General features: G+C 38.2%; 1 protein-coding gene across 1 annotated transcript in view; it reads left to right on the top strand.

The window, feature by feature from the left end:
- The window catches only part of LOC134546247 (carboxyl-terminal PDZ ligand of neuronal nitric oxide synthase protein-like), a 765,750-nt gene that overhangs the window by 301,676 nt on the left and 442,203 nt on the right, over nucleotides 1-21,871 (top strand). Inside the window, exon 2 of the mRNA XM_063388932.1 lies at nucleotides 17,367-17,438. Coding sequence (XP_063245002.1) covers nucleotides 17,367-17,438 — 72 coding nt within the window. The remainder of the gene's footprint in view (nucleotides 1-17,366; nucleotides 17,439-21,871) is intronic.

Raw genomic sequence — 21,871 nt, 5'->3', positions numbered from 1 at the left:
AACGGCTCCGATAAAATTAAACAAGACTGAAAAAAACTAAACCCGGCTTTGGACCTAAATTTCGACAAGGAATTTTATTAAAATACATTCCAGCTTGTCAAAATTCACTAAAAAGTGACACTATAAGGTTTCCCTTTGACTTCGTTAACTTTGATTTGCGCCATCCGCCGCCGCACCGTGGTTAGGCCTACACATTTACGTTCCATGCGAATTCCGTTCAATTAAAAAAAAAATCCTACCAAATGCCGTATACCGAGAGCTAAGATACACATCTATACTATAATATTATAAAGCTGAAGAGTTTGTTTGTTTGTTTGTTTGAACGCACTAATCACAGGAACCACTGGTCCGATTTGAAAAAAAAATCTTTCAGTGTTGGATAGTACATTTATCGAGGAAGGCTATAGGCTATATTATATTATCAATAACATTTGGTATCCTTACTAAAAGTCCAATTTAGAATCAAATGCGTTGGAGGAGGTTAGAAACAACATGCAGAACACGTACGAAGTGTGTGTTGACAATGCCGCAGGCGCTAGAAGTTTATTTCCTATTGCCTATTAACATTGTTGCCACGCACTAGATGCCTTATCATTCTTAATTTTCCCATACAAGTAAAAACCACCCGTGTGATATTTACAACGAAGTAATCAGTACCCTCATAAGAGTTAAATTAGTATTTAAATACTTTTTATCACTTTAAATCGCAAACCTAAACTATTGTTTTTTTCCTCTACCTGTGTTTAATTAGTTTTTTTTCTTTTACTAGAATTATATTTATTATTTTTAATTAATTTTCATTTTTCGGACCATCAATAATTTTCCTCTCCCGTTACAATTCTGATAAGGACTTGTATATATATCTTATATATAAAATTCTCGTGTCACAGTGTTAGTTACCATACTCCTCCGAAACGGCTTGACCGATTTTTATCTAATTTTGTATGCATATTCAGTAGGTCTGAGAATCGGCTACTATCTATTTTTCATACCCCTAAGTGATAAGGGTTGTTCACCCCAAACATTTTTTTTAAATTTTTGGACAAAATTTTTTATTTTATTTTTTTTATAGTGTGGCATTAAAAAATACATACAACCCTAAATTTTCACCCTTATATCACCAACCCCCTAATTTTTAATAGAATTTTATATTTTTCAACCCCGGTCAATGTCGATAGCTGATCAATTAACACTTTATCAACCTTTCCCGCCTAAAGCGAGCTCATTACCTGGATTAACACATAGACCACATATTAATATGAAATTCCATCCCTAAGGGAGTGAAAAAGTGATAATTTCATTTTATGACAGAAAAAATCATAGGTCATAGACATACAAATAGTGAGTGAGTGTCATTTCTTTATGTCTGCCACACGATCATACACATAGTAAGGTCTGCCAAATTCATATTTTTCTCCTTGGTGAGACCAGCCCGCTTAGTGGAGCTCGCAGCGGCTACCAAAATAAAGGCGCTCATAACAGTTTTGTTCTTAACTTCGTCAATAGATAGAGTTAGTTGCCTTGAATTTTAAACGCACCATCGTTTGATGCGTTTTTCATGTCTTTAATTTTGGTTTGTTTGTGCCGTATGAATTCCTATACCATTCATCCAATTGCGATGAAATATTGGTGAGTTGTTATGCGCATGCCCGTGAAGGTTTTTCAGACGGTATAACTATTTTGCAATAGTTGGAGCACAAATCGTTTCAAAAAATGTGTTTATTTCATATTATATAGCGGCACTTCGTCTGTTTTTGTTGTATAAGTGCGCACGCGTGAGACAATTAATTTAAATATAAAAGAGAGTCGGTATATATAGAGCGAGATAGAGAGAGAGACAGAGAGATAAGTTGAGATAGAGCTACAGGTATAGAGAATGAAATGGGTTAGATAAAGAGATATATAGATGTATAGAGCTATATAGCGATTTATATATAGAAGAGATAGACATAGTGTGAGGTATATATGTAAATATGTAGATATAAAGAGATAAATAGTGATAGAGAGATACATAGATATATAAAGATGTAGATAAAGATAAATATATGTTTAGAGAGATGGATAGATGATTGGTATATGTGTAACTACTTCAAACATATTACAAAACAAAACTGAATGAGGCATTGCAATGCATGCCGAGCATTAGCTAGATAATAGAATCTTTTCAATATTACTAATCTCTTATTTTTAAGCTTTTTTCTATAGTGCTTTATAGAGTCTAGACTACATACAGACCACCAATTTTTTTTTTAGATATATACAGGTAAATAACTGTACACTGGCAGAACAACGTCTGTCGGGATCTGAAAGTGATATAAAATATTTTGCACACTTGACTTTGAAATTAAGAAGACAATTACTAACTACATCTGATTTCGAAAAAGGTCCCCTTCATCCTGTGTTCAGCCCGGGCAACGCCGGGTACTGCAGCTAGAAATGCCCTAGAAATAATTTATATGGCAAAACAACGTTTGCCGGGTCAGCTATATATATATATATATATATATATATATATATATATATATATATATATATATATAAGCGAAATACCACTCACTGACTCACTCATCACGAGATCTCTTAAACTATACACCCGATTGACTTGAAATTTAGCTAGTTACTCATTTTGTGATGTAGACGCTCATTTCTGCTGAAATCCGATCCCAAGAGGAGTTTCGGGGACGTAATAGATCAAAATTTCCAGTTTTTGGTAGGAAATCACCCTGGCAACGGCTGTTGCTTTGTTGATGCTTCATTCGTCTCTATGGCAACGACTATTTAATTGTTAGTGCAGTCCTCATGACCGTTGAAATTTTGCGGGTTCTATAAATATCAAAAATTGACCTTTTTTTCAAGTATATATATTTTACAGACTTGAAACTTCACAGTAATGTTCCTTATGTTACGCAGGTTGACATTTTCCGAAAATTATATCCCATGGGTGGTTAAAACCAGACAACACTGGGTACTTTGTCTGCATTAGAACAGGATTTTGCATTGTCTATGCCTTTTGCGTCTCCATGGCAACGGGCATCGTGTGGCAGTGGCGTACCCACAAGGAGGGGCATGTATAATGAGCGGCGCAAGAGTGATCTGCCTGTAGACTGCCGTAGCGAAGTACGGGTACATCAGTTGTACGTTGCGTGCACGAGTCGGGAAACCATCGGTGCTATTCATTTTCTCTCCGGTACATTATACAGCATTGTAATAAATTTTCACTGAATTTTTTTTATTTACCTTAACTGTAAATGGAAGATGTGGCTTAATTGTTTTCCATTAGTATAGCCGTGCGAAGCCGGGTCGGGCAGCTAGTAAAAAATATAAATTAATAATTGAAATAATTTAAACACAAACCGCCAGTATTAGCTGAATTCTCTCCCCCTTCATACCTTTCTGTATTTTACTGAACAAGTAGGAAGGAAATGTAAGTGGGACCGAGCGAGGTAGCGTAATAGCAAAACCATTTACTCGCAATATACATAACCTGGGTTCATGTCTCTCGAGGACGTACAACCTCACCTAAGATGTCCCCCAAAATATGGACCTAAAAAATAAGGATTTTAAAATTTAATTTGCCATAAACTTTAGGAATATAAAAGGAAATTCAGAAGGAAATGAGATTTTTTAATATCATTTTCGTGACAAAGTGCGTTGTAACATTAGATTTATTTCAACGCGAGTTGATTCACACGCAAGGCAACGATGTGTGTGATATCTCGTTGGGTTTAGTTCACTATTCATATTACTCAACCCCCTACCACTCTGGCATTTCATCCGATTAGCTAACAGAACGGGAACTGATCGGGTATTACTAATGAGAAAACAATCAAATTGAAATGTTAATAATATTTTTGGAACCGCAATATCAGAACAAAAAAAAACCTCTCTGAAATGATTTATGATGTATACGCTTTCAATATTCTCTTTTATTTTTTTTCTAGGGTTTAAATTAAATAATAAGAAGTTAAAACTAATTTGAGTTTCAGAGAAAATGTTTTCTGGAATGCAATTTAAATTAGTACGGTTTATTTATTTTTAAGAACTAAATACATCTAAAGCGTACAATACTTATGTACTATATTTTATGTTTTATTATTTTAACTGATCCGGAAACCTAGATATATTTTTGATACATTTATTTCAAAGTTATGAGCTTACAAATTTTTCCGTTCGCTAGGACGGAAGACCTTGGTCGTAAATACGCCACTCATAAATTCAAAAATAATTTTTTAGTGTGGTGTAGTCTTCTTTTTTTGCATCGCTATTTACACATTCAGCTGACTTAATCTACCAACTTTAGTCCCCCTTCCCCCTACGCCCTTAGCCAAAGAAAGAGCGATATGGGGAAAGAAATTATATATCGCATGTGATATTGAAACCTTGAATAATGCGTGAGTTCAATAGATGGTAGCGTTTTTAACTTAATTTTCGAATGTGAAATCATATCAAAATAAACCTACTGTCTTTGGAGAAGTTTATTTTTGTTTTATATGTTGCAAGTGATCCCACATTTTGTTTTGTGCTAAGTCAATGCATGTAAACTAAACTGATGTTCACTAAAATTGCAAGCATATAACTTCGAGAAAACTTGTCATAACACATGTTTATTCAGTTGAATCCTACATGTTCTACTCCGAGTTCTTCGCAAAAGCATGAGTATACACCTAAGTGGAAATTTCAGGCAACAATGATAACAATAGGTAGCCATATGTCATAACGTACATAGGAATGTCAACTTTATTAAGTGCATGTAGTCAGTGGCATGTAACCTGTTTAAAATTTGGCGGTGGTCAAAGGTATTACCAGTGACTTATGTATAGGGGCATTTACATTTCGCGAAAAGATTCCGAGACTAGCTGAAAGTTAAAACACTGTAGCATCGTCTGTGTTTCGTGATTGGGTGAGTTTCTGTCGGGTTCATGTAAACTGTCAGCACACCAATTAGAGTAATTCAGTGTGGAAGCAAACGCGTCCTGAGTGGCTCGGTGAAATAGGGCAACGGTTTCTCTCGCAGACGGCCGCCAATCACAAGGTAGAAACCGCTGGTACGGGTATGCCTTTTTTCAGTCTAATAGGCTTTCAGATTTGTTCTCGAAATTTCCTGCCCCATCTTATGTATAAGGGATGGAAAAATTCGCGGGTTCATTGACCTTCATGGTAGACTACTCAGTCCTCTGTATAGTCTGGCAAAGAACGTCAGTTCGTTGGTTGCTGACTTGTGAGCCGTTTCAACTTGGTGGTCTATGATTGGATACTTCTTTAGTTGAAGGTTTCTCATTGGCCCAGAGCCTTCCAGATAAACAGTGAACTAATGGCAAAACCAGCTTAAAGGTGCAAAACTTTTGCCTATCGCAAAATGAATCCGTGAATTTATTCCGGTCTCTACTTTATGTACTCTTCTGCCACTGTCATTCTGTCAACGGTCATATTTGATTGTGAGATGCACAAGTATTTCGCGGATTCATTCGGCAAGTAGACTGGTAACAGATATACAGCTGCTTCACGTCGATAATTAGCCCACAGTTCTGTCGACTCGCCCTGGAACACGCTGGGCCAATAATAACCAGGGAGGAACAGTGTTGAACGAATCACGTGTCGCTCAGTCAAAAGGTATCAGCCAACAAGAACACTTATGTGGCTTTGATGAGTGTGTAATAGTCGAGGCTAGCATGGAGAGAGAAGTATTCGTAGAGACTTAAAAATCGTGCATTATTTTGTGCTAGGCTACAATTCAAATATGTATGTATATGTTTGAGCTGCATCTGCTGTTGGCTCACAGTTTACCAGGAGGACTTTCGGCCAATGAATTATCCTCAGCAGAAGAAATATAAAATCAGTAACAGAAATTTTACTGAGTGTACATAGAACTGTGAAGTCTATCCTAGAAGTCATTGAATCTGCATATTTTCCCAGTTTCTAAAGATAGGTATCCGTATGTTCCAAGCGACCGTAACGTAGCCCCGTTGCTTAGCCAAAATGAGCATGTGTGGACGGGACTCGTTGTTTCATCGTTGCGTGTCAAAACTTGACACGAAGATACGCAACGGGTTCGATCCGTCATTTGTAGCCAGCACATCAAATGAAGTTACTTCTCGACGAAAGAACCAGTGTGGACGGGTGGCATATCATTCTTCATTTTTCGGCCCAATTTAACACAGAATAAAACTTTAGTTCCGTCGGATGCATTCTCGTAAAGTTTCTTGTGTATTGGCTGAAACTTCAAATCAGCCAATTAACTCGAACCACCGTACAGCTCCCTACTTGTAAGTACTTTTGACATCCACCTACGAAGTGACTTACACTTTTTTCTTATTTTAAGCGTGAGGTGTATAAACATTAAGGCGGCCGCTGAAAGTTATTTGCGCTCTGGGCTACTGATAAACTGCCCTTCTGGTGTATCTACGGGACGTTGTTTTGATGCAGATACGCTGTAACGGATGAATGACACTGTGGGAATTCCTACATCAGTGCACAGTGTCGAATCACAAGGTTATACGTAATGGATAACATGCAACAAATGGATAACCCTGTTACTTGTGGCTAGAGACCCGGAAATTTCGCGGATTCTTCTGGCCTCAGGATAGAATTTAAAGTTATAAGTGTGCTCAACCCATGTTTACTTTCCCAGTGGTTGATTTATTAGCGAGAACATTTTTTTTTGTTATTTGACACTACCTGATTCGCTTACTTCTCTCCTAGCTGGGCATCATTGGCTCACGGTCGTAGACGGGCGTGTCCAAACAACTGCGGGCCAATCATGAACACAGTGCGAGAGTGTGAAGGTTTGCATTCTAGCTTGCGACTTATTGAATCCGCGAAATTTCCGGGTCTCTACTTGTGGCCCACCACGATCCAGATAATTGGACTAGCAGCGCAAACAGTTTCACACGCGTGTGGTGCAATAATTAATTTCCTCTTAAGGTTGTGTGCTGTTCCAACATCCACAGTTAAGGCTGGAACAATTAAAATAATGTCAGTCAAATGCTCCTTCGTGACCACACATCTATTATAGTGTGTGTCATGTAATTTGTTGAGAATTGGGCAGTCGTTAAAAGAAGTGCAATGGTACCATCTCCCAAAATGTCATTCGCAAAGCACCGACAACCACATGTAGTTGTTAACCGAACACATTTGACCGGAACCACAGTGGCAGAAGGGTAAGTAGACCGCTGGTATTACTACTAATGTGAATTGTCAGATTTGAGACAAGTTACATGACTCAGAATGTTACTCAGAGTGGGCCACACAGATGCAACTTCCCCGCTACATCTACTGGCGGTGTAGCGTTGGGTAGAGGAATGGGTTGGATTTTGTGGCGACGTCAGGAAAACTGTCAGAAACAATTGACGAGATCTCAGTCACTGATCGTGAACGGGGAGAGGGGGAGTTTTGCAACTGCGGATTTCCCTTTGGCGGGAGAGAATAAAAAAATTATCTGAATCGTAGGAAGAGCTCCAAATAATTATCAGCGAAAAACAAATGGGTTAAACAGTATATAAAAAAATAGTATTTGTTGTACGGTGGAGGTTGCGTTAATCGGGTTAAAGTTTACAAACCTTTCGCTACACCTTACGGTCACCATCTTCAAGGCGACAACTAAAGTACAGAAAGCCGTTCCGTTGACGCAGATGTGTTGTGTTAGGTTGATTGCCATCGACCTCTAGGGCATGCGCATTTATTCACAAAACTGAAGAAAAAAAACTGTGTAACAAAAATTCGAAATCCGATTACGAATAGGTATTATAACCTGTTAGGACCTAATATAATTTATTTTATGCCAAATTAATTGTGTATCTTACTATCAAAACTACATAAGTTTGTTTTATGTTTTGTGACTTTTGATTTTACATAAATTTTTTGCAAGTAAACGAGCTTGAACGAATGTGTAGAATATTTTTCATAAAAATTATTAAGGGGGATGAGCATACACACACACATATATAAGACACACACATATATAAGAACTAATATATATATATATAAGTTCTTTGGATATGCATCTCTGAAACTAATCATCCTATTTAGCTGGGGTTGAAAAAGTGTACAGGTATAATGCCAAAGAAGTTAGGCTGGTATTTAATTTGGTGCCCATAATTAAACTATTGCTAAGCAGACTGCACAAATAGTGGCCCCGGGATTAAGACAATCCTTAAACAGTTTATTTGTTTATTGCAATGGTATTTGTTTAGAGCTTTTTTTTACAGGTATTTCAGTTATTCAAGTAATTCATCTATGCTAGTACACTGCGCTGTTTAGAAACAAGTTCCAATACTTTTACTAGTTTTCATGTTTCGGACATCTCTTCACACTCGTCGCAGAAATGCAAAAGGTGCTTCGCATTCCATACAATCTCCCTGCTTGTATTGAACGTTGCCTGAAGCGGAAGAAACTTATTGTTACTGTCTTTTTTCCTCATATAAATATAAAGACTTGCAAAATTCGCGTTTTTATTATAGAAAACATACTGGTGTCTGCTGTTGTTGTAAACAACAGAATTGGCTATAACAACAGCAGACAATAGACTGCTGTCTAATAAAGAAGATATTAGACTGTTTTTGTAGTATTATTATAGTAATATTATAACAGCAGACTGTTACCTATAACAATAGCAAGTAACGAACTGTTCATTGTATTATTATTTTAATATTATAACAGCAGACTTGGTTTATATTAATAGAACACATACTGTTTGTCTTAATAGCAGATTGTTGTCTGTAATAATATCAGATAACAGACTATTGTATTTAATAACAACATTTGACAGTTGCCTATTAGAATATTATGTCTGTTATCGACAATAGACTGTTGTAGATTTTATACACTCTGTAACTGAATCGTTTGTTACCTTCCTGAAGAACTGGAAACCAATCAGTAATTTGCAAACAAACGCGTGATCCAATCATGAGAAATCAGGGCAGCGGGCGCAGAAATCAGGGCAGCGGGCGCAATGTAGCATGTCTGCAGCCGACCATAAGCAGTGTGAATTATAAATATTTGGAATTGCTTCAAATCAGTGAAACTTCACTACAAATTTGTTGAAAATTGTTTCACTTGACGGAGTGCGGATTCGTACAGTAAATTTAAGCGACAAATTTTTTCTGTATCAGGATGTCAAATACAGGTAACAAAGTAAATAAAATCCCTTTAAAGTAAGGAAACTGGAAGATTGGACACAAAAATCACGAAAATCGTTTCAAAATAAACATTATCGGTGCTGTAAGACACGAAGTTTTACATTTTCACCATCCTTCTACTAACTTGATTTTTTTATGTCCCACTTAATTTCACAGTCGCACATTAAATATAAATATTTGGACACTGGCCATTTAAATAATGAGGAAATTACCTCTGAAAAGAATTCATCTTTCCAATTAACAAATCTGTACGGTCTTGCGAATAATAAAAATATTTCGTAGTGCATTTTCTCGTGTTTAATTTTATTTACTAATAATGAAGTGGCTATCCTGCGTTACCTGGACTTCAAGCATTGTGGGATGGGAATAGAGTTCATGTGGCGGATGGCATGAACCGAAGCTCGCAAAGCCAAAAGGAAACTTTATAGTATTAACTGTTTGATTAATTATAGTCTAATGGGCAGTATTTTAATAACATTCTTAGTCGAAAATAATGTCTAAAGCAGGGGTTTAGTTTTTTTAGTCCTTACGCTTTTATCAGAGCCGTTTCATTATATTGTTACGTTTATTAAAACAGTTGTTATCATCGTAGGAAAACTAATGGGTTCGTAAATGGATAGCCCAATTAAAGATTTTACTGTACACAGTTTTATTGATTGCCAATATTTACATCACTACCATATAATCTTCTAAAAATGCCTAATAATCAATTACACTTAAAAAAAAGTTTTTTCCCCAGTCACTCGATTTTTACACACCGCACACCTCGCTGGGCTGCACCTCTGACACAACTCTCGCCGCAGCACCCCTCGTGGACCTCCATCGCCGCACTCCGCCGCCGCACTCCGCTACCACCGTCGTATTTCCCTTTTCGCCGAGGATCCGCTCGACGCTTCGCTCGGAACTTCGCTCCGGACTCTCGCCGCACCCGCGGCTATCTCGCCACCCAACTATCGCCGAGAAACCCACTCGCCGAGGAACTCCTCGCCCAGGAATCTCCGCCGCATCCGCGGCACTATCGCTCAGACTATCGCCCCGGAACTGAACTGAACTCGGAGGCCGGCGTCTTGGCCTTATATAGGCCCAGTCACCACTTCTAGAATTCACGAGCGCGGTCGGGGCCAGTTGCGTCATTCCGCGCTGACCCGACGACGCAAGAATTATCAAAACAGGCGTCGGCACCTTGTGCGACGGCCCGCGAAGTCTCCAGCTGCCAGGTGTCAGGTAACGGCGCCGAGGCAGAGCGCCGCGCGGTGAGCGGAGGGGTGGAGGATGGGGGAAGCGACGACCCCCGCAATCTACCAGGCGCTCACGGCACGTCTCACGTTGCGGTTGCCACGTGCCGCAGCCCTGCTTATGTTCGTAACAATATAGTTTAAATTTTATCTCTGCAAATCGAATGATTTGATAGTCGCATTAGCTGCTCCGATAGCGGATTATAGCGGTAGGTGCGGAAAATACGCGTGATTCTCGTTCAGAAATGTAGTTGAAAACACAATTTGCGTATATTTTTTAACGTTCAGCATTATTTTAAAGAATTCAACGTTAAATTTCGTGTCTAAATTTCGTATTATAAGTAAGAACACATGAATTTTCATGTTACCGAGGTTTGATGTTTACACGCCACTGGTGAGTACTGAAAGAGCTCATAATTTTTTTTCTTTCGAAATTTCATGTTGACAGTAGTTATTAATTATATATTAAACAAACAGCCAAGCAAACATTATATTTGATGTATATTGAATTATTTATTTCAAATCTTAAGGATGACCAATGTTTTTATTTGTCAACACGGAGTTTAAACAAACAAATTATACGCCATGCCGACTTTTGGACACACCGCGTATAGTCGTCCCATGTGGAAAAAAACATGGCTTGTTCTAAATTAATATCTGCCACGCAAAACGGTTGGGACAGTGAGTGCGAGTCGGACAGGAGCGTGCACTCGCTTGAAGGCGAAGGTCAACAATCCGACAGCTATTGCCATGGAAATGAAGAAGGCATCAACAATACAATAGCGAAATTTCATCATCAAGATGTACAGGGTTTCTGCTTTAAGGCGTACGGGAATGGGGAATTGGGGTGTGCGTTTTTTCCTCCCAAAATCTTACTTTGTGTGCAAAATTTCATCGAGATGAGAGTATAATTGTGGATTTGTACAAGAACAAAAAAAAGGAAACTTATATACATACAGATACACACACACACACACACACACCAACATACACACACACACACCAACACACACACACACACACACACACACACACACTAGTCGACCCGTGCGGAATTCCGCATTGCGCACCAAATTGTTTTGTGTGGTATTCCATTCTTGATGATGAATCTATGAAGATTAATCCAGGCCATGGATCAAGCACATGTATTTAGGAATGAGTCTGGAAGGCAGAGTTGTATATGTAAGAAACAATGCTATTCAATTTTTGTTTCACATTAAATGGAAGTTGAAAGTTCCTCAATGTTAATGAACCTGCAATGTGAACAAATAATTGATTCAAGAATTAAGTATTGTCACTAATTGAAGCTATGAGAAGTAAATATAAGAAGTTTTGTTTGTAGGTTATGTTTGTGATACAAAACATCAACAGTAATTTCAAAAGTACTTACTTATAAGAAAAGTCTGCCGTGCCAGAAGTTTTTGTTTAAGTGGTTTTTTAGTGGAAATTTTTGGTTAAGTTGAAGGATCCTCTAATATTTATTTATCATAAGTTCTGTTTATTATGACGGAAGTGCAATTAAAAAACGAAATATGTAAACGCTGATGTTTTAAGTGGATATTCTATTCGATATTTATCGAATCCGATTCTATATCTATCGAAAAATCGACGCATCCATTAAAGGTCCTCTTCATAGATGATTTTAAATCTCAAATTTAAGAGAAGCGGTACAGTTATAGACCGTGGGTCTATTTTTCGTCATTAGTCGGCACGATAAGCTTTAAAATGAGGGGTAAATAATGGAATTTTATAAAGGAATAAGGAAGATCTCACGGACCGTCAGGAAACCAGCCATACATGACGGCTTGGTGGACATAGAGAAATGACACACAATCGCTGTTTGCATGTCTATGATCCATGATTTTCTCTTTATCCATGGCGATCGGTTGAATGGTTTTGAAGATGGTGCGTTGCAGCGTCATCTAGCGGCGAGTTACAAAAAAAAAGGATGGCATAAAAAACCTACTCAATGAAAAAAAAGAACACGTCGGTGTGTTGACTTTCATGGTGATCGGTCAAACGGTGTTGGAGTTTATCAACATCATATATACCAACATCCTTATTTATATATACACACACACACATATATATATATATATATTGTTCAGTTCAGGCCTGTGGACGATGGAAAGTTGTCGAAGTCCCGCACACATCTCCCTCGTCCCGGGGAGACGAAGGAAGACGTGTCAGCCGGTTGCGCGGGGTTGGGAGATATTGGGTCGCCTGGATGTGTCGCCTCTGCCGCTGACCACACACTCTTCTGCCTCGCGATAACGAGTTCCGGGATGTATCGGACGTCCGACATGTGCGCCGCGCGCCCTTCCACGCCACTGCGTGACGCATGGGCCCCGCCGCCCTTCCGGAGATCCGCGATTTGCGGTCAGCTCGCAGCTTGCCGCGACCCCGGCAGGAGAGGCTCGCCGCATGTCACAAAAGGCAATCCGACACAGCGGTTACCAGCAGGGGGGCAACAACTAAATTTCCAAAAGGGGGGGGGAAATATACCTTTTTATGAAGAATCATTGATCCCCCCTATTGAAGCGGGGGGTCCGGGGGTCCTTCCCCGGGAAAATTTGTATTTCAAGGTGGAAAATGGTGCTATTTAAGCAGTTTTATTATCTAAAAATTGATTACACAGCACTTTCTTTGCCCCCGTTTGCCCCTACTTCAAGGTTTCAGAGGGGGGGCAAAATACCCTTGCCCCCCCCCCCCCTTGTTGTTGCGCCCCTGGTTACCAGTCGCGCGCTGCTCTGACTGTACGCCGGCCAAGTCTTTTTCGCTTTTCTCGGAGCCGTTTCGTTATATAGTTTAACCTTTCCCTCTGCAAATCGAATGCTTCTGTAGTCTATGTAGCTGCTCCGGCAGCGAATTCTTGCGGGGGGTGCGCAAACTACTTGTAATTCCCTTTCAAAAATTGTTATTGAAAACACAATATTTTCGTATATATGTCATGCTCGGCATTTTTTTTTTTTTTTAAATCCTGCATTAAAATTTTGTGTCCGAGTTTTGTATTATAAGTTTATTTGTAACATGAGAACACATGACTTTGCTCGTTCCCGAAGTAAGATGTTTCACATCTCTGGAAAGTACCGAGGAACTCGCTACTGTTTCAAATCATCCTCTGGTTATGTAATCATCCTGCAAAGCACGTGTCACCTCAACGACTGTTTCTCTCTGGAAACCTGGGGTCGGTTGACAGTCCTGGGAAAGGAATTAGCGAGGGTACATTTCGGGGCTTAGCGTGTTCCACCTCAAAGAGAGAGAGACAGGGAGAGAAAGAGAGATGGAAATAGTGACAAGGCTCAAGACTATGAGCTAAGCCCTGAAGAAGCGAAGCTGTAGAGGGAAAAGAAGGATTAGACGCAAAGACGAGATGAAGTAAGGTCATCTTCGGACTTTCCTCACGCTCGTGACATCAATGTACAGAAAGAATCACAATTCGACGGCGAAACTTCAGCTATATAAAAACGGTGACCGAAAGATAGGATATTTATACTACTTTCGATAACTGTTAAATGTGAGACAAGTTACCTGACACATGTATTTTTTTAAATCAAATCATTACCGTACAAAAAGAACTTATCTTTCCCGTCGCTCAAAAACCCTCTATTTTTTTTCCACCTCAAATTCCACCACAAATCCACCACAAACTGGCACTCTGGACAAATGCCCGGTTGGCCCGTTTTTAGATCGGGGCCTGTCAGCGAAAACAGGGTTGACATTGGAAGGTCAGTGACTTTTAAAATTTTGAAAAAGAGCAATATCAGGGAATGGCCATGAAAGTATATCTTTTTAAGTTGGGGAATTTAAAAGAAACCATTAGACAAAGCCTCATCCTGTATTTGGGATCAGAGTTTGTTGCAATGCTGATATGCCAAGCATATTTGAGCACAGTTGTATTTTTTGGTACGTAAGGCTGCATTTCATCCGTGATGGTACCTCGAAGTGTGACGTAAAAAACATTACTTTGTACATTATTTTCGAAACATTTATTTCTCTATAAACAGTTGTGTCGCCACACCAAAGAAAAATAAATTACGCTGTGACTATGTCAGTGCTATAAATTAGCGCAAAACGGTTTTGATTGGTTGTTTTCTATAACAATAATACTTGTTTTGGTCAACGAAACATTATAAAAGATTTTGAGAAAAGTCAGGAAATTCGGTTTGTTTTTTTGCTGGATATCCGTTGCTGTTAGTTTTTTTTTCATTATATTTTCTGTTTTTCCCCCTCCGCCCCCCAAAAAAAACTATGACCTGTTTCTTAAAGTAGGCCTATGACTTTTTTCAAATACATTATTTCGTGAAAGGTTTGAGATAATACGAAGGAAGCATGTTAAGATTAGCATTCATTCGCATCTATCTTTATTATTTTTAAGGATGAAGTAGAAAAACTATTTCTTCCTTGGGCTTAATTATATCCACTGACAACTTAAGTGTGCTGTTATACATATTTCTTACGACGAACTTGGAAAATTCTACGTTTACTTGTCAGTTTTAATTCCAAGTTTTAATTGACTTTGGATGTTGTTACGTAACTTTAAAGTGGATGCATTTGAAAATTATACTTGGAGATGACAAATTATTTTTATCTTTACTTTTTGCCAATTTATGTGTAAAATGAATTTGAAACTTTCGGTTGTGATGTGATTTTCTGTTGAATATTTTCTGTTTATTTTATTTTATTTTATTTGTCTTTAAAAATATTTTTTTTAACATAGGATTTTTTTCGAACCGAAAAAAATTGCGGTTGCATATCGCGATTTTCTCATAACCTTATAAACTTTTTTTCTTTTGTGATTTTCAACGATACACAATGGTTTGTTTGGAAGACTTTGAGACAATGGAAACCTCTCAATCATTAAGTAAAAAATGGTTCCATGTATGCATAACGATTGTACATTCTACCCTAGATATTGAAACTGTAATTTTTGGTTTAAGTTCCTACCAATTGTATTTTTTTAAATTGCGTGACGTATGTTGGAACATCAAGCATGATATAATAATCATTTTTGTCAGCGTAACTTAGTTTATAAGCCCCAGATACTGCAAAATTCAGGTTCTTACTGGACAACATTCACAGCTGCAAACTGGAATGCATTTTAATACTCTCAATAATGGAACATTTTTGTGCTTAACATTCCTTGGAAGACTCTAAACCAGCCAAAAATTTTAAAACAAACATGTGACCCAGTGATGAGACCTGGGACAAAGGGTAGTGGACTGATGAGTTCGATGATTCAGATTCACCAATCGCCTCAACGTAATATAAGACGCAAAAATGTGATATTAGAGATATTTTTATCCTCACTTATCTCCTATTTATTAAAATAAAAGTTTTTGAAACCTCTGATTTTGATCTTCTCTATTAATATTTTTGGTCTAAAATGTTTTAACAAGAAGTCCTACTCGAAAACAAAAAAAAAACTTATTTTTATTAAATGATATCTTTTACTGTGAGAATTCTTCAACGATTTACCCACACACAGTTTATGTGGACTTTGAACCAATGAACACCTCTCAACCATAAAATGGAATTTTCTTTCTCGATGTATGCATAGACATTATTCCCTACTAATTGCATTGTTTGTGAAACATCAGAAGTTGTTTTTTTGATCATTTAGCATGGTATTATAGTTTTATTTGGCCGGCAAAGCTTGGTTCATAATAAATAATATGGGCAGGCAATTTCGAGAAAAAAAATTGAACATCCATTAGACTGCATTAAGTTATGCCCGGGCCAGCTATTTCTTTCTTGTTATTGGCGAACATATGTGAGAGAAGTCATTGCTTTATTTTACCGGGCCATTCAGGACGTGCTTGCTTCGCACTAAACTTCTGTGATTAGTGGGAAAACAGTGGACGTATACCTGAAACAAACTCACCCAATCACGAAACGCAGACGATGCTAAGTGTTTTAACTTTCAGCTAGTCACAAAATCTTTTTGCGAAAAATGCATAACACTAGTAATGAGTGATGTCCAGATAAAAGTAAAATTATTTCCTTACACCAGGGTAGAATCCACATGATTGTACATAATGGGGTAGATGTGGTTTACTGATTGGCTGACTGCCACATTGTACCCTCTGCCTTAATTCATCATGAATGGGTCACATGTTTCTTTCCAAGTATGTGATTGGTTTACAGTCCTTCAGTGAGTGTAAAGGGACGCACGATCCAATGATGACAAACCTACAAAATTCGCAATTATATTCTGGTGCCAGGATAGAATCCACAAACATGTGTGTAATCAAGTCGATGTCATATGTTAATTGGCTGATGCCACACTTCACCTTCTCTCCGGGTCGGACATGATTCGGTCAGATCTTTCCAAGGTGTTCTTTCAGTACTCGTCAGAGATGTGTGACGTCTAACCTCGGTAACGAGCGAATTAATGTGTTCTCGTGGTGCAAATACACGTGTAATACGAAACTCGAACACGAAATTTTATGTAGAATTCTTTAAATTAACGCCGAGCGTGATAAAAATACACGCAAATTGTGTTTTCAACTACATTTCTGGACGCGAATCACACGTAGTCATCTGCACCCTCCGCTAGAATTCGCTGCCGGAGCAGCTACGTCGACTATTGAATCATGTGATTAGCAGACCTAAATTTTATATTATTAAATTAATTGGCTCCTATATAAGGGAAAAATTCTTGAAATAATAATAAACTCCTGCTTTAGACTTGATTTTCAGGAACGAATTTGAATAAATTAACGTAAATTAAACAGTCAAAACTATAAAGTTTCACTTTGTGTTTGTGGACTTTATTTTTTCGCCATCCGCCAAAGATGGCAGCACCGTGATTACACATTTCCTTTCCACGCGTCTTCCGTTCAATTCACAAAATTACTTCTACCTTATACCGAGAGCCAAGATGTTACACACTAATAATAGCGAAAATTCCGCAGATGTCTGGTGTGGTCTCTTCCAGTATGCATGACGGGCTTGGAATGAGGTGGTATTTATTTTCGTTTCTGTTTTGTTTCAGTACATCGGGACCCTGGACGTCCCCAGGCCCACCAGCAGGGTGGAGATAGTCGCCGCCATGAGGAGGATACGGGTGAGTCGAGCAATAGCTCTACATCCAGGGGTGACCTCGATTGATCATTTTATTTAAATATTCGACTTTTACTAGGCGCGTGAAGACGTGTACGCCTTCTCTTAAACTGAACCATGAGTTGCGATACCTTTATTAAGCGAACACATTTCTTGTCAAGGTATTTCACAAAACACTGTGGTGAATTTGTGGGCGCACAGCAGTACAGGTATCCACATTCTCATTGGCCCGGTCAAGTGCGGGGAAACACCTCTCACTACGACCACAGCCAATAGCGATAAGAAGAAGCTGCAGGGTTTTGAGGACTACCTTGACACGAAATGTATTCGCGAAATACAGGTGTACCTAACCACGAGCCATAAACAACGTATAATAAGTTATATTTAAGAATCAAACAAGGTATAAGCCTTTGAAGTTGGAGCTGAACCACTGGTTTATTAAAAATAATAGTGAAAGCATATAATATGGAATACTGAGTGTCTGGATAAAGTTTGATCTAACAAATTTAGGCAATGTAATTTTTTTTTAATGGAATATAAATAGTCATGTGAGCTTACAGATAGTTGCCAATTTGTACATTTACATGAAACAACTGTATCACTACAAGATAGTAGGTTCTGTTTCTTACCCGGGCATTTATGAAATAAACACATTTTTTGAAACGATTCGTGCTCCAACTATTGCAAAATAGTTATACCGTCTCAGAAACCTTCACGGGCATGCGCATAACAACTCACCAAAATTTCATCGCAATTGGATGAATGGTATAGGAACGCATACGGCACAAACAAACGAACATTAAAGACATGACTAACGCATCAAACGATGGTGCGTTTAAAATTCAAGGCAACTAACTCTATCTATTGACGAAGTTAAGAACAAAACTGTTATGAGCGCCTTTATTTTGCTAGCCACTGCGAGCTCCACTAAGCGAGCTGGTCTCACCAAGGTGAAAAATATGAATTTGTCAGACCTTACTATGTGTATGATCGTGTGGCAGACATAAAGAAATGACACTCACTCACTATTTGTATGTCTATGACCTATGATTTTTTCTGTTATAAAATGAAATTATCACTTTTTCACTCCCTTAGGGATGGAATTTCATATTAATATGTGGTCTATGTGTTAATCCAGGTAATGAGCTCGCTGTAGGCGGGGAAGGTTGATCAAGTGTTAATTGATCAGCTATCGACCGGGGTTGAAAAATATAAAATTCTATTAAGAAGTAGGGGTTGGTGATAGAAGGGTGAAAATTTAGGGTTTTATGTATTTTTTAATGCCACATTATAAAAAAAATAAAATAAAAATTTTTGTCTAAAAATTAAAAAGTAAGTGTTTGGGGTGGACAACCCTTATCACTTAGGGGTATGAAAAATAGATAGTAGCCGATTCTCAGACCTACTGAATATGCATACAAAATTTTAAAAAAAAATCGGTCAAGCCGTTTCGGAGGAGTATGATAACTAACACTGTGACACGAGAATTCTAAATATAAGATAAGAAGTATATTATAACTCTATAAACCAATAGAAATTAATAATACCTAACACAAGAATAATTTGTAGATGAGAATAACCTCACTCGTTACATTATATAAGCAAAATTTACTAATATGATGTGCTTCGCTTGCCTGGATATTCATATGAAGATGTAGGCCTACCAATTGCTCTTCCACATAATGAATGAATGAATGAAAGAATGAATAAGAGTTTAACGTTTCTTTGACTTAGTATTCATTGGAGGTAATGAGGGTTGACTATAGATGTAGCAGCTACGGAAAGCCTTTGTTTAAGAGTTGGGAGAATCCAAAGAAAACCAACCAGCTTCCGCCACATTTTTACTCGCAGAAAGTTTTACTCTGTTTTGACCCGTCGGGATTCGAACCCTTTGCGGGGAGCTGTGGCCTCGCCTCTCAGTCATAGTGTGCATCAATTAGCTCCACGTGTTTCCGTTTTACATTTGATTATTTATTTACTCACTTGCCTAACCAGTTGACTCGTTCTCGCCAAACGATTGTGCGTTTATGACGTCAGTACACCTTTTTACTGATTAAATTACATTTATTATTAAAAATATAATAACTAAACATTGAAATTTCAACTTAATTATCCAATTACTGGTATAATGAAGATTTCCTAAACAAAAAAACGAATTTTGCTATTTTCGTCTTGTTAAAATGTATAAATATTTACCCGCAATTTTTTTTTTATTTGCTGAAATTAGGGGAATAAATTCTAGGTTGACAACAATAGTTCTTATATTTGTCCTTGATGGAGCATTAGGACGCTTTTTTTACCTCACTCTTTTCTCCCAGTTATTTACGTTAGTTTTCAACAGTAGCGATTTTTTTTTGCCTGTTTTGATCAACTATATTTATTCGTGCTTATCGTAAGTCAGTTGGAACCTTAACATGCTTACTGTATTTTATTTTCAACAACTGCGCCAGTATGTGCTGGCCGTCCAAGCCCAGGCCGAAACACACCCGTGTCGCTGCAGCCAAGAATAAGGATAGCCTACAGTTCACATGGATGAAAGCCGCAACCGTAACCCAAACAGTTCCGATGCTTACCGAAGTAAAATATAAGTTTGGATTAGGTTCGGTCAGTGTAACAAATGACAGTTCTTTATTGTTTTCCCCGGTGGGGTAGGCTAGGTTATCGCAACTAAAATGAATGTTTGGTTAAGTTAAGTTAGCGTTCTTTAAAATACTGTTATGGCCGTAAAATATATCAAACCTTGCAATATGGTGGTTTTTTTTTTTTACGTGCTATCGGCCAACTCTGGAGAAATTCTGAATTGGTATGGCTCTCTGAACGGTGAGGCTTCCCCAAGAATACTCTGTTTCAAGCGTTCAACAAACGGCTGCTGCATTACATAATCGCGCCTTCACACACACCCCTCGGCCATAAACAAGCCTTTATACTCCATCCATGTACCTGGAACTGCGTCTCTTATCTCTGTTCGTGAACGATTATCGTATCTGGGCGCGCGATGCCTCCGCGGGGCATAGCGCGAGGAAGCTTTATGAATGGCGTTGGTTGTTTGGCCGAGGGCGGGAGGGAGTTGGAGATACGGTATCGGGAGTTGGTTGTTCTCTTGATGGCCCGAGCGGCGTTATGTTGGCACAATGCGCTGCTCGACTGCAGCAGTGGCGGCACTACACATTAGATTGTTTTATATATATATAAATTGAACATAAATATACATGTAAAATTGCAGATATTGGTAAATTTGCACATGTACATGAAAACAACTGTAATCCTACAAAATAGCGTGCGCAGTAATACTCGGTTCGGATTCTTACGCGGGAATTTATGCTTTTTGTCGTCCCAGTACCTCCAATTTTTAAAAGTTAATTGTAAACCGTTCCCTGAAAAGCCGAGCGGCATTATTCCAAAGATTCCTACGTTAAAATTCGTCTGAATTTCGTATTATAAGTGTATTTGCAACATGAGAACACGCAAATTTGCTCTTTACCGAGGTTAGATGTTACACATCACTTGCTTACATTGTTTCTTTTCTTTTTGGGTCCGCCTCTGTGAGGGGGAACGCAGATTGTTCTGGTGTCTGACCCTGAGAATGTAAATATCAGGTTTATTCTGGAATTTATCATTCTCTTGTTTTGTGGTGCCGCACGCACCTCCGGTCTCGCCTCCTCAAGTTAAGTCCCGGCTGCTGGGGTCCCCGTTGGTTCGCCTCGAACGAAAGGGAATCGGAAAACCTCTCCCAGTGTGTTGCTGACATGAACTAGTGACCCAGCGCGGTGCTTACGCCAGATGCTTCTCGGCAGAAGTGCTGGAAGCTTTACAGCGTGACAAGGCATGTATGTACAGGCTCCCAGGGCGTAAACATTGCAAACGTATTTCTCTCTCTCCCTTTTTTTATTTTATTTTCGTCCGAGGCTGATAAATCCTGAAGATATTCCATGCTGAGGATATATATTCCGTTGACAATCTGTTTGCAAAAATATTTTCCTTGCGCAATACTCAGGCATAAAGTACAGGAAGAAAAAAAATTTTAGACGAGTTATTTATTTGCTAGAAATTAAGCTTTTTTTTTTAAAAAATACATTTAATTTAACGAATGATTAACTATGTACGTATCGAGATCGTAGTTGGTTAAGCCTGATAGGTATATGTTAATTTTTGTATACCTGTTCCGGAATATACATAGGCTACATATATATAATTATTTACAAATTTTGGCCAAATGTATTAATTAAAAAAAATATTCTACTAATTTAGTTGTAAATTAATAAATAATACCTACAGTGTGCGGTGGTCTCCACAACAATATAATATGTTTAATTTCATTTTAAATCATTTTCAATAGTGAAGAATTTCGTAGAAAACGTTTGCAGTCACACTTATAACTTGGTGCAGGGTGGAAATTGTAAAACTTATGAAAAAATTGTAATAACTAAAATTTTGTTG

This window comes from Bacillus rossius, chromosome 1 (genome assembly GCF_032445375.1).
Source record: "Bacillus rossius redtenbacheri isolate Brsri chromosome 1, Brsri_v3, whole genome shotgun sequence".
Classification (NCBI taxonomy): Eukaryota; Metazoa; Arthropoda; class Insecta; order Phasmatodea; family Bacillidae; genus Bacillus; species Bacillus rossius.
Note: the sequence above shows the minus strand (reverse complement) of the source record. Positions and strands in the feature narration are given on the sequence as shown.